The sequence below is a fragment of the Dreissena polymorpha genome, chromosome 4 (genome assembly GCF_020536995.1).
Source record: "Dreissena polymorpha isolate Duluth1 chromosome 4, UMN_Dpol_1.0, whole genome shotgun sequence".
In the NCBI taxonomy this organism is placed as follows: domain Eukaryota; kingdom Metazoa; phylum Mollusca; class Bivalvia; order Myida; family Dreissenidae; genus Dreissena; species Dreissena polymorpha.
The window spans coordinates 106,714,264-106,727,163 of record NC_068358.1 but is presented as its reverse complement, the minus strand read 5'-3'; the positions used below and the strand labels follow the sequence as shown (position 1 = coordinate 106,727,163).

The 12,900-nt window shown below is 34.6% G+C and overlaps 1 protein-coding gene and 1 non-coding gene across 2 annotated transcripts; both read left to right on the top strand.

The window, feature by feature from the left end:
- Positions 1–219: 219 nt before the first annotated feature.
- LOC127880071 (uncharacterized) lies at positions 220–2,697 on the top strand. Its single transcript, XM_052427304.1, has 3 exons — positions 220–870; positions 1,486–1,634; positions 1,824–2,697. The coding sequence occupies exons 1-3, from the start codon at positions 764–766 to the stop codon at positions 1,997–1,999; spliced, it is 432 nt and encodes a 143-aa protein (XP_052283264.1). The 5' UTR covers positions 220–763; the 3' UTR covers positions 2,000–2,697.
- A 3,283-nt stretch (positions 2,698–5,980) lies between these two features.
- Trnal-uaa (transfer RNA leucine (anticodon UAA)) lies at positions 5,981–6,070 on the top strand. The gene is given in 2 exon segments: positions 5,981–6,017; positions 6,035–6,070. It is a non-coding gene; the product is annotated as a tRNA-Leu (tRNA).
- The last annotated feature ends 6,830 nt before the right edge of the window (positions 6,071–12,900 follow it).

Genomic DNA, 12,900 nt, shown 5'->3' with positions numbered 1-12,900 from the left:
CATGACTTGCAGTTGACCCCTATTGATTTTGAGGTCACTAGGTCAAAGGTCAAGGTCACGGTGACCCCAAATAGTAAAATGGTTTCCGGATGATAACTCAAGAACGCATACGCCTAGGATCATGAAAATTAATGGGTAGATTGATAACGACTCGCAGATGACCCCTATTGATTTTGAGGTCACTAGGTCAAAGGTCAAGGTTATGGTGATCCGAAATAGTAAAATGGTTTTCGGATGATAACTCAAGGACGCATATGCCTAGGATCATGAAACTTCATAGGTAGATTGATCATGACTCGCAGATGACCCCTATTGATTTTGAGGTCACAAGGTCAAAGGTCAAGGTCACGGTGACCCGAAATAGTTAAATGATTTTCGGATGATAACTCACGAACGCTTTTGCCTAGGATCATGACACTTTATAGGTGCATTGATCGTGACTCGCAGATGACCCCTATTGATTTTCAGGTCACTAGGTCAAAGGTCAAGGTCACAGTGACAAAAAACGTATTCACACAATGGCTGCCACTACAACGGACAGCCCATATGGGGGGCATGCATGTTTTACAAACAACCCTTGTTTCATTTACATTTATCGGATTATATATTTAACATCCGATTAATGTAAATGAAATGATTATGAAATTTTGTTCAATGACATGTGTTGCCATGAAAGTTGGACTATTACTTGTCTTTAGGCTCGAAGGCGCACAAGGAATTACTGTTGGTCATCGGAAGCAAGCGTCTTCTCTCTGACATTCGCATGCTGTCACCAGCTGAACAGACCTCGATGCTGGAGGCTCAACACAAGGTGGTCTGCCAATTTGCGCCAAAATTTGTCTGCTTTTCATACGCAGCAATGAAACAGAGGTATGAATTGTGATCGATTAATATTATATCTACAGAAAAGCTAGCGCAGGCATGTTGTTTTTGTCTTGCATAGTCCAGTGGTAATAATTTATAAAACTACAACTTAAAGGCAAAAATTAGTTTATTTCCTACACGATTGATAAATATTTGTGCAAGTTTAATGAGAACAACATTTGATTATGATGCGGTTTGGGTTTTTTTACATTCGGCATTGGTTGCGGAAATTCTAACAATCAAAAATATGATCTTTAATTCGAGTAAAATTAATATCCTAGTTGACTAATAAACATTGTCATTTGCAGTTCATAAACCATCAAGTGCCCATGAGCATATGTCCATAATAAATATGCATTAGTTGTGAAAATGATTTTAATTCCTTTTTATGCCCGTGAAGGTGGGCATATAGTGATCGCACTGTCCGTCTGTCTGTCTGTCTGAAATTCCGTCACACTTTGCGTTTAGGTTTCGAAAAATGTGGAAAAACACTTTGCGTTTAGGTTTAGACAAATTTGGAAAAAGGGGGCATATGTCATCCTATGGTGACAAGCCTTGTTGTTATATGAAAAAGTAATTGTTGATATACTTTGTGATTAAAGGCTATTTTTTGTAATCCAGATTGCATCTGGCAGCCCTGCATTCCGTTTCTAATGCGCACAGGAAACATGCAGAGACGAAGAACGGCGAAAAGCGCTACAGGATTTCGTATCCAAAGTACAAGGCGGGACACCATGTCGTGAAACCTGTCAAAGAGGCCTGCAATTATGGTAATGGTCCTTCTAAGCAAAATAGAAAATTGGCATTCTAATATATAATATACAAAAACCTAACAGTGAAACTGACTAAGTTGACTGTTGTTGTTGTTTTTTATGCATAATATGTGTATTTTTATTTATTTGTTCAATGTGCATAGTTTAACCAAGTAGTAAAAAATAAATTGTTGATGCTTTTTTCAGATTATGTCACAGAGCTCATGGTTGAATTGCTGCAATCAAAACAACAGTTCAAGAGCACCCGGATTGCTAAGCAGGCATCTTCTTCCATTCTGTTCTCTCCACCACCATTAGCATCATCTGCGAAGAAAATTTTAAAGAATGAAGCAGTGCAGTTGCACCGCTCTAGGTTTAATTAATTACAGTAATTGGAAACAACTTGGCATGCCATTTGTCATGTATTGCTCCAGCTGGGTTTAGTGTACGTACGTAAGGTGTCATCCCAGATTAGCCTGTGCCATATATGTTTGTAATTAATTAAACAAATCCTCGCGCTGGAAAGATGGGACAAAGCGTGCGCAAAATATCTCGTCCCATATTAGCCTGTGTCCCTGATAAGACTGTGCAGACTCGACGTGAACACATGAAATGCCCCAAGTTTTATATGACAATGTCTACGAATGTGCCCTTTTGACAAATTAGAACCTAGCTGAAGCACTGATCACGTATTGTTTCAAATTAACATAGCAACTACAATTACTTTTTTAAAAATGTGAATGTATTATTTTGACAAATATGCTGTAATAATAGTTTTCCCATTGTGTGCTATACTGTTAGTATAAAAATGTTAATGTCAACACCTTTATTTTTAAATGTTGGGACCATGTAGTGTTTTTGTGTGATAGTATTGGTCTGTAAAAGATGTTTTAAAAGTCATTTTGTTAAAGGTACTTAATTTGACTCCATGACAAGTTGTATTGCAACATTGTGCTAGTAAAGCTCATTTACTTATTCCGTCCAGTTTTCTAAAACTTGTCGTCAGGTTACAAGTTGTTCTGTTGTTGTGTCTGTGGTAATTTATATTTTTAGATGTTGCAATAAACTTGTATGCTACATATATATTGTTGTGTTGGAATGTTTTCTCCATTTCAAAAACATCGAGAGTAAAAATTTGACATGCTATTTCTCATTAATAATATTAAGTCACCTCGCTCGTGGAGAGTTTAGAAAAATTCAATTGCGTCATATTTATATAAAATCAAGACTAATTATTAAAAAATATTTATTAAAAAACAACAGAAATGAGATCATTCATTGAAGTGAATGTCGACATAAATGAGATCAATTTACCATAAATAAAAAATCGTGTGCAGGGAACACATCGGGTTTCAACAAAATGGCCATGTCAGGATACTAGCAAAAGAAATAAAACATCTATTCTCGGTCATTTAGTATTAAATGACACGACCATTTACGTAAGAATTATTCATTTCAAATCAACATTATTTATTTCAACTAGTACGTTGTTAAAGTGTTGAACTTGAACGGGTAGTAAATTTGGACTGGCATTCGTACGTCGATCAGTTTCAGCGAATAATTATATCTTTTCAATGTGTCAATTATATTTGCCTGATTAAATTATAATTAAATACTTAAACAGTCAAGATGCGATGTCCTGTGGATGTGTACTATGAAAAATAAAAACACGTTATATGACGAACTTTAAAAAGACAAAAGCTGATACCGTTTCCTTTGTTATGAACTCGTAGCAAGTGGTTAACTCATACGTCACTTCCGGTTGAAACAAAAATGTCGACTCGATCACGAAGTGCGAAAAATCGGCATAGTTATCGGCTGTATACTCGCTGAATACGATGGTTTTAATCGAATTATGATATGGAAATGCATTTAAACGTTATAATCTCCCATAATATTGGTGTATTTCAGGATTTTTTAATCGGGTCCGTTGATCTTTAATGTTTATAAATTTTACCTCTCTCTTATAATTTAACATAGTTTCTCCCCCCTCTCTTTCACTCTTTACCAAAATGATATAGCATCGTCTCAAAATGTATTTTCTGGGAACAATATCAAGCATAAGCAAGTTAATGCATTAATAACGTGTTATTGTTAATATATACCAAAAACATGTGCTTGTACATAAATCGTAAATATATATGATACTTTGGTATGTATAACTATGTAGCTTTATATGTATAACCTTGTTGTAATTGAGATGTATGTTGAAAATCATTAAAAAAAATGCATACCTACAAGCAAAAATCTAAACAGAGCTAAGCGATCAAACGGCGATGAAATCATTGGCATACGATGACAACAACCCAAACATCAACTTGCACGAGAAAACACCTGCACGGGGTCGCCCACGTGATCCGCGTTCACTGACAAGAGCCAAAAAACGTTCACAATCTGCATAGCCTTACAAACGTCCGTGTGGCAAAAGTCGTGAATGTTCACAAAATAGTCAGGGCTGACAGTTCCTACAAAAAACAACGTTTCAGTGTGTAATTCAATAGCGTTTGAAGGCGGGGATGTCGTGGTTTAACGGAACTTAATTTGAAGGGATTGAACATTTCAAACTTAACAGAACTGAAAACTTGAAAACAAGCAAACGGTCGGCAGGTTGTATTATTGTATAGATACGAAATAAATATGTCAGTCAAACAACTTAAGTTTTTCAATCTCAAGACGATATAATAAGCGTTAAACTTGAGGCGTCAAAGGTTAGTCTAAATAATGATTTATATATATGTCTGTGTTATGCTGTACCGGCAGGTGGTTCTCGACAAGACTTACTTGATTGTCATACATGTTATCGATTATTAGAGTTTATTTTTGATATTGATTAGCGGTTTAAATTTGATTGTTTGTAGCGAAATGAACGCACCCAAATACAATTTGCCAGATTTTGTTCAAAATGACAGCTCTAAATGAACCCAAATGTAGTATATGTAACTCAAATGATATTGAAGACGAATTTCATTGTGTTAATGTATGTCCTCTTTATACAGATATAAGAAAAATGTATGTTGACAAATTCTATTATAATCGGCCTAGTATGCATAATTGTATTCTTTTGTTAACAAATACTAAAACCAAAGTCCTAAATAAACTCGCGGTATATTGTAATCAAAGTACTGACAGTACTCGTGTGACGATGCTTTTGAAAAAGATGGATATAAAAGCATAAATTTAAGTTTATCTACATCACCACTATTGCGCATGTGGGTGCGAAAACAAATTGGGTACGAAAACAAATGTGGGTACGAAAAAAATTGGGTACGAAACAAATTTGGTTACAACAAATAGGGTACGAAAAAAATTGGGTACGAACAAAAATTGAGTACGACAAATTTTGGGAACGAACAAAAATGTGGGGGTACGGGGAAGTAGTACCCGTGGGAAACTTGATCCATTCAGCGAAACTGGGAGGCGGGTTACATTATCGATCAAATCTAAATAGAACTACATTTGGGGGTTTCCTTGCGTCACAGCGTTTGAAGTGCCACCTGGCAGTTTCGTGTCTGGTTCCTGTCCCGAACATCTCGATAATTTTGAAAGAGGACGGGAACTAAGCTGTCTTTACCTTTATCAATGATAATCAGCGAGGTATACCAATTGAGAAAATTTAGCTAACTCAATCGGACTGGCTCGGTCTTTTACATAGGTCGCCATTGTGAAGATTTTTTTCATGGTATGATAACTTAGACGAGCTGCTTCGCTGAAGCAGCATCTTAAAAAATGCTCGTAAAATGAGAACTGATAAATTAAATGCAAACGTTGAGTGATATCATGGCCTAAGTGCATTTTAACACCTTTTATTTACTATTTTGGTCACTTTCGCATTACTATGCATGTGCTTATTGGCGTCGCTCTGGAGAGCGGCGACTAGTATGTAATGAATTTTTTTTCGCTTATGGGAGGAGAAGTTATTTTACGGATCAATGTATATATTTTTGTTTTAAGAATATCTTACATAGTGGTGATTTTTTGTGTAAATTCGTGTAAATAAGTACTGCATTTGTGCCTATTACATGTATTACAACATTTATTGCCAATAATGCAAAGCTAATTGTTTTAATTAATAACTGATCCACAACTCTTCACAGGGGAAAGATCACAGGGACTGGGCAAATACGTGAAACTTTCTGGTTTTATTTAAAAACAAAACATAATCAAAATATATTTATTTTGTGTTTTTTCTAATTTGCTTCTTTAGTGGAGAATCAATGTAGTACGATATTTGACGACCTATCGAGCAAGCAAGTTTATTGGAAGGCGTAATGGTACGAAAACGTTCAATTATTAGTTTATTAATAGACATATAATAACGATCGCTATACACAACTTCACCAAATAGCAGTACATAAATGATGTCAGCCGGAATACCTCAGTTGGGAGAGCGTTAGACTTAAGTTGTTTACGCAACAATCATCTAAAGGCCCCCGGTTCAATCCCGGGTTCCGGCACGAACGGAACAGTTCGGCGGCTGACAATTTTTTTCAGTCAGGTTAATAAATATAATAAAGCTTTATTTTATGTAGACATTTTAAAATCCATTTTACTTCAGTTGGACATTTTTATTAAAATTAATGGATGCCGCGTGGTGAAAACGTTAATTAAAATTTCTAACATCACTTAAATATCTTATAAAAATTTACACGTGTTTTTTTTATATTAACAAATAAATGCAAACAACACATCTATTATCCATGTATTTTTATGGTTGTCTGTCATAGGCCCTAAGTACTATCCCTACCACATATAGAGCGCGAAGCGCGACACGTATTATTGATTGTAACAATGAGTTGCGATAGAGGAAGCAGCCGCTTATCAAGGAGGAGCTGTGTTCCAGCAACCCGTTTCCCTAGAGTCAAGCACTCCTCGGAGTTGTTTTTTTAAGAACCACATATAGAGCGCGAAGCGCGACACGTATTACTATCCAGGTGGTATGGGCCCTTTAGCATTATCCGACCATTACGTCCATAGTTATCTTCCTTAGAGTTTGAGAAATTTTGAAATCGTTGTTCGAAGTCCAAAATTTTCATCCGATTGTTCCCAAACTTGCACAGGCTTTTTTTTATCAATGAGGACCGAACCCAAACTCTATATTTGCAATATCGGACCATAAGTCCAGAATTATGTCTCTTTGAATTTAAAAATAAAATTGAAAAAATGCTTGGTTAAGTGATTATGTCAACATTTTTCATCAGATTCTTTCCAAACTTACAGTGCCATCATATCAATGAGCATTTTACCTCATTTACAATGAGAAACATCGGGACAATAAGTCCAGAATTTTTTTTAATTAAATTTGACAAAATAAACAATTTCCACTTGTTTAAAATATGTCACAACTATTGTCTGAATCTTTCCAAACTTGTTAAGTGTTTTTATATTAGTATTACTGAACCCTATTGAAAATGATGAATATCGGAGCAATAAATCTATTATGATCTTTTACTGAATTTCAAAGTTTTGTGAAATGCAGCTTCTTTATGCAATTTACAGTTTTCATTCAATTTTTTTTCAAACTTTTACAGTGTCTTCATATCAATGAGTACTCAACCCCTATCGTAAATGAGCAACGTAAGAATAAGTTCAGAATCATCTCCCCTTGAAGTTGAGAAAAATATGAAATTACGCTTACAAGATGAAGCAGATTTTTTAAAACCTAACCAGTTGTGTTCCATTAATGAAAACTGCACACGGATGCCAGTAAAAAAAGGAAACCAATGTAAATAAAATGAACTATGAATATTTGGGGGTTACAACACAAAATCATAGATAATGGTTATTTGGGGGATATAACACAACATCATAGATAATGGTAATTTGGGGGTTATAACACAAAATCATAGATAATGGTTATACCAGTATATTTTTCTATTTTGTTTAAAATAATCAGCCAATATATTAATATTTACAGTAGAAAAAAATCGTTCCATGTAACTTCATTGAGTGCCTTTTACACTGAAATTCCCGACGCCCTTTGATGCTTTGCATCAATAGTTATCTTGTTCATTAAGTAAAATAGCTTATAAAATCCTTCAAGCAAGTTAGCGCCGTGAGTGCAGTCTTAAATTGCCACCTACTCCAAAAATTATCAAAGCGCTGAGGCGTTGCATATTCTCTCTATTTCATTAACTTCGACGCAACTCACTTTTCAAAATTTACGTATCGCTTTTTAAATTGCAAGTTTTAAATAAACACACCCCATTCATATTTATGAAGATAGTGTCTTAACGCAAGGTCGAGATGAGTGTACACGGTTTGCATCATATGGACGCTATAGAGATAATTTAGACAATGATACACGTATGCAGAAAAATACTCTTCCATGTTTTTAGTACCAAAGGAATTGGGATTTCAAAAGGTGGCATTAATTATAGTTTTTCGCAAGCGGACAACTAAATATTGCTGGAATTTGCAGCTGTAATTCAAAATTAAACACAAACGTCGCGAGTCAAATAGTTTATTAGGTAGGAGTGCCGGGACACAATGCTGGTACTCAGATAATGTAGCCTCATGCGCGAAAGGACCTCATCAACTTCCAAAAACACGCACTATGTCTTCTCTTAGGACTCAAGGTAAGTGACCGGTAAGCCTGTAGTTAAATTACTGGCAGGACATTGTCATGTAGGGTATTGTCCTGTTGGTAAGTAATACAGTCCAACTTCAATATTCAAGTGAAAGTTAGGGTAAGACTTACAAAGCGCAATTCAGTTAGAAGTCAAGCCAAAGAATATTTCTTAAATTCAAATACGTGTTTAACAATACAATTGGACAAAAACTATGTCAAAATAAAATGCTTAACTTTGTGTCAAAGATTTAAAAAAAGATAAAATAACTTTTTACACCAAGAAGTGAAATGACACTAATAAAGTAGAATTATAATGATCATAAAGCTTCGTTTTATTAATAATGATCATTTGAAAGTGATACAATTAGAAAGAGTTACAAACGCGAAACGAATTAATATTTGATTATTTATGTTGTTTTCGTTAATTTTTGCAGCAACATGTAGATAACTTAAATGAAAGTAGTGAACACTTGTAACAATCAATCTGTCCGAATGGTTCGGGTGATAGTCATTAAAACCAAAGGCAAAGGGCACTAAATCGATTCCCGTTAGTGGCAAACTGTTTTCTTTCTTCAATTTCTTTCTTTAAAAAATATATATTTGTAATTAAAATGGATCTCTTGAGTTTCCACGAAACAATCTGACAAGTAGTGGCACTTCTGGACACACATACAAAATGTCACAATCTTTGAACAAGTCTTAAAATGACATTAAGATCATACTATCGTTACATATACAAACAAACTGTGAATGTCTATAATAGACGTGCGGTAACACCAAAAAGTGATTGACTCGATCGTTTTATTAATTATTTATTATCGCCCATGATAAACAATTTAATAAAAAAATTAATGCATGCCGTTGCGACGATCACTTTCTTGTGACCTTCTCGGGTATTTTAAAAGATCTTATAGCCATGTTTTTAACGCTGAAATGGTTGTTTGTTTGTTTGTCAGATAAACTGTTAGACATATGACTGTAAAATCAGTCCATCCATCTGTATGCAAATTCATTCATTGCCGTTTACTAATTTCGAACGCATCTAAAATGTCGCAGCCATGTATGTATTGAATAATAAATCGTGTATCTACAACAATCTTATTTGTGTCGTCACTCGCCTATATGACAAATACCACGTACGTTCATGTATAAAGCACCACGCTCACTTTGGGATTAATCAAAACAAGTCGGTATGGATTTTTTTTTGCTTTTAATTGATTAAAAACACATTTTTTAAGAATGCAATTAACATCATCAGTACCTGCGTACAGTTATCACATGGTACATGTAAATGAATATGGTTTGTTTTATTTTTATGTGATTCTGTACACAATGCATACCATGTATATTTCGGCAATATGCATACTCTTGGTAAACCGGAACTCTCTGAAAACCGGACGATCAGGCCGGTCCCGAGACCGTCCGGTTTACAGAGAGTCTACTGTATCATGAAGCATGTGCGACGAAATATTGTATGGTTTGATGTCCTATCATGAATATATAAGCACAGTATTGATGCCTGGATTTCTTTATTTTCATTTTTACTTAAATAGAGAAGAAGGTATTAATACATTAGCTTAACAAAATAAAAACGTACAATGTTTATGCGCACGGTAGGGTGGCATATAGCAGTTGAACTGTGCGTCCGTTCGAAAACTGTAACATTTGCCATAACTTTTGCAATATTGAAGATTTCAAGTTGATATTTAGCATGCATGTGTATCTAATGGAGCTGAACATTTTGAGTGGTGAAAGGTCAAGGTCTAGGTCATCCTTTAATGTAAAAGGTTAAAAAACATATCCAAGGGAAGTAACAAGCTTTAAAGGGGCATAATTTCTATTTATCATTTGGCAGGTACAGATCATGTTTACAAGGGAAGTTATATTTTAAAGGGATATAATAATAAAAAAAAAATAAAAGCGGCGCAGTAGGGGGCATTGTGTTTCTGACAAACACATCTCTTGTTATTGTATCAATTGATAAACTATGTAAACACATATTTATACATACATAGGAAACTACATACCAAAACTGTCATGCTGAAGAAAATTTAATAAGAACTAAACAAAATCAAAGCGCTGTATGCGCTCCAGTTGTTTGCTATCGTGTACCGTACTTTGGTGTAAACCCAACTTCGGTCTTCAAAACTCAACAGCGACAGTTCAAGCGAAACGAAGTGTCGTGTACATCATCATTTCGTCAGTCCCATTATCACTAATTAGTGTAATCAAAATGTATCGCTCTCAAGCTAATACAAAAATCTCCAGCCCGAAATGAATTTTGTGATTTTAAATGAACAAGTACCGCGGCTATTCATTAACAAAACTGTGTAAGATATCAATCTGTTTTATTGAGAAGTGCGTGTCAGCTTTTGCATATAACTCTGTTTTAAAATGATCATTTAAGTACCAATTTACAGGTTAAATCAGAGTCAATAGCCTGAAATATTTTTTTGGTTTTCTCAATATTTACTTAACTGATTTCTTAATAAAATCTAAATTTACGATAAAAATGCTCAACAAGAAAATTCTGGAGACTTAAATAAGCTTAAATAGCTCAAATTATGTTCTATACATTTCTTAAACATACCTTTATTAATTTTTTTATAAAGTTTAAATTAACGGTAACAAATAAAAACAGGAAAACATTACGTGATGTTTTTGTTTATTGATTACGGATGACCAATTTAAGCAAGATACTGGTCTGAAAAACATCTGCGATAGATGCACGAACGCATTTGCTCAATGGGAGCCGATGTCCCAAGTGTATTAAAGGCATTTATGGGTATGCCAGTGACACCACATGTCTGCACACGTGTAGATACCGTTTTTAAGAAGAGATATCACGCGCAACCTTCAAATAACATGAAAAGTGACAATTAAGACATACCTTATGCTGAGTTGTATTACTCTTAAAAAAAGCAGATGAACCTTGTTTCTAATAATAAAATTAACAAGAAATATCTTTAAAAAAAGATATACGGCGTTGATTGTGGTTGGAGTTTGTGAAAGGTAATGAGTTCAATGAATGAGATCAAGGATAGCGAATGTCTTTTTCTGTGCAGTTCTTAGCTGCATCACACGCGGAGTTTTCGCGGCTTATTTTACATTATTACATATTGCTGGTCATAAACCTATAGATACAAAACAGAAAACCAAAAGACGAATGGAAGTGAAATTAAAACATATGAGTCAACCGGCCACACGCGAAGTATCCGTACATATTTTAAATATTTATAGGCGCGTTCTTCGAACAAACCTGTTTTAGTGGTTTGTCGGGCATTGCTATTTGATTCGATTATTAACAGTATCGAGAATCATCGCGCTCATGCTTAATACATTAGTCAATATTGTTGAATAATTCTTGTTAAATTAATCAAAAATAATATTTATCATGTTATTGTTGAAAACACATGAAGATTCTATTATTGACATACCATAATTATATCGCTGAATATCTTCATTTAACATATTTCTGGTCTAAAGAAAATTCCAGGTCACCTAGTTCACGGATAGCGTCTATATTATATAACGATTACTTTACTGGCCGCGAACTCAGGTCAGCACATAAGGTAGACGTGAAGACGCAGCGATGACCTGTAAATAAACTCTGACATTCACACACACTGGCCGCGAACTGACCCTGATACCTCGCTGGTTGAAATGCAATGCATTAAAGTGAGGTCACGCTTCCACTGCTCTTTTATACTTTTACATGTTAACATGTTGACAGGAATATGGAAGTAAGTACTAAAAATGAGAACAAAGCCTTTAAGTACAAACGCTCTTGCGCTGGCAATCTTCTGAAAATAAAAAGTGCACGCACAAACCGTATTGATGTCGAGAGTTGAGTGTAAAACTGTTCTATCTATTAAGCCTTTTCATTAGAGATAAAATTGTTTCATGCAGTAAACAGTGTTACAAAGACGCGGATATGTTTCCAATGTTCTGGTGGTATACTCAAAACAACCAATGGAATAAATGAAGTGTATTAATTCGTGTCTAGCCGCGGGAAATTTTATTTGAATTTTTTTTGGACACTTTCAACATCAGGTAAGGTCAAAAGTGACGTTAAACATAAAAAACAAACCATAATTCAATAAGCAGATCGATAACAGAAACTATTTAAATCTTCAATTATATTCGATACAATCGTTTCGTTTCGGAAATCGTTTCGTTTCCCTGTTTTGTTCTTCAGTACCGTAATGGCGGCGGGTGAAAATATTCAGGGGCAGTAATCCGGGAAAAATTAATTTCTGGGATTGTCTATTTGTCTTTTCATAACTAAGGACGAACAAGAAATGCCGTTCGTTCGGGACGGTATCGGGTAAACATGTAAACAAACCAAACGAAACCACGTTCTACAACTCAGATCTCTGAAATCGTTATATTTACTGTTCATTTCAATTCAATTTTACGTATGCAGTTATATCTTCATTGATTGATATTATTATAGTTATTTGCATTTTAATTCTTCCTTGCCATATAATTTCGCGACCCTTCAATTTTAATCAGTAAAAGTTTAGAAACTCGGATAATAGCTTTCTGCTATTAAAACTGTGTCAGTTGCATTATTCAATTTATACCCAACATTTAATCCGTTGTTTTAAGGTATTTCATTGATTCAAAATCGGTGTGTTTAGTTTTAATATTGATTTATATTCTTCTTTCTTCTATTCTTCTTATATTCTTACTGTCACACTTAACTATTAGTTT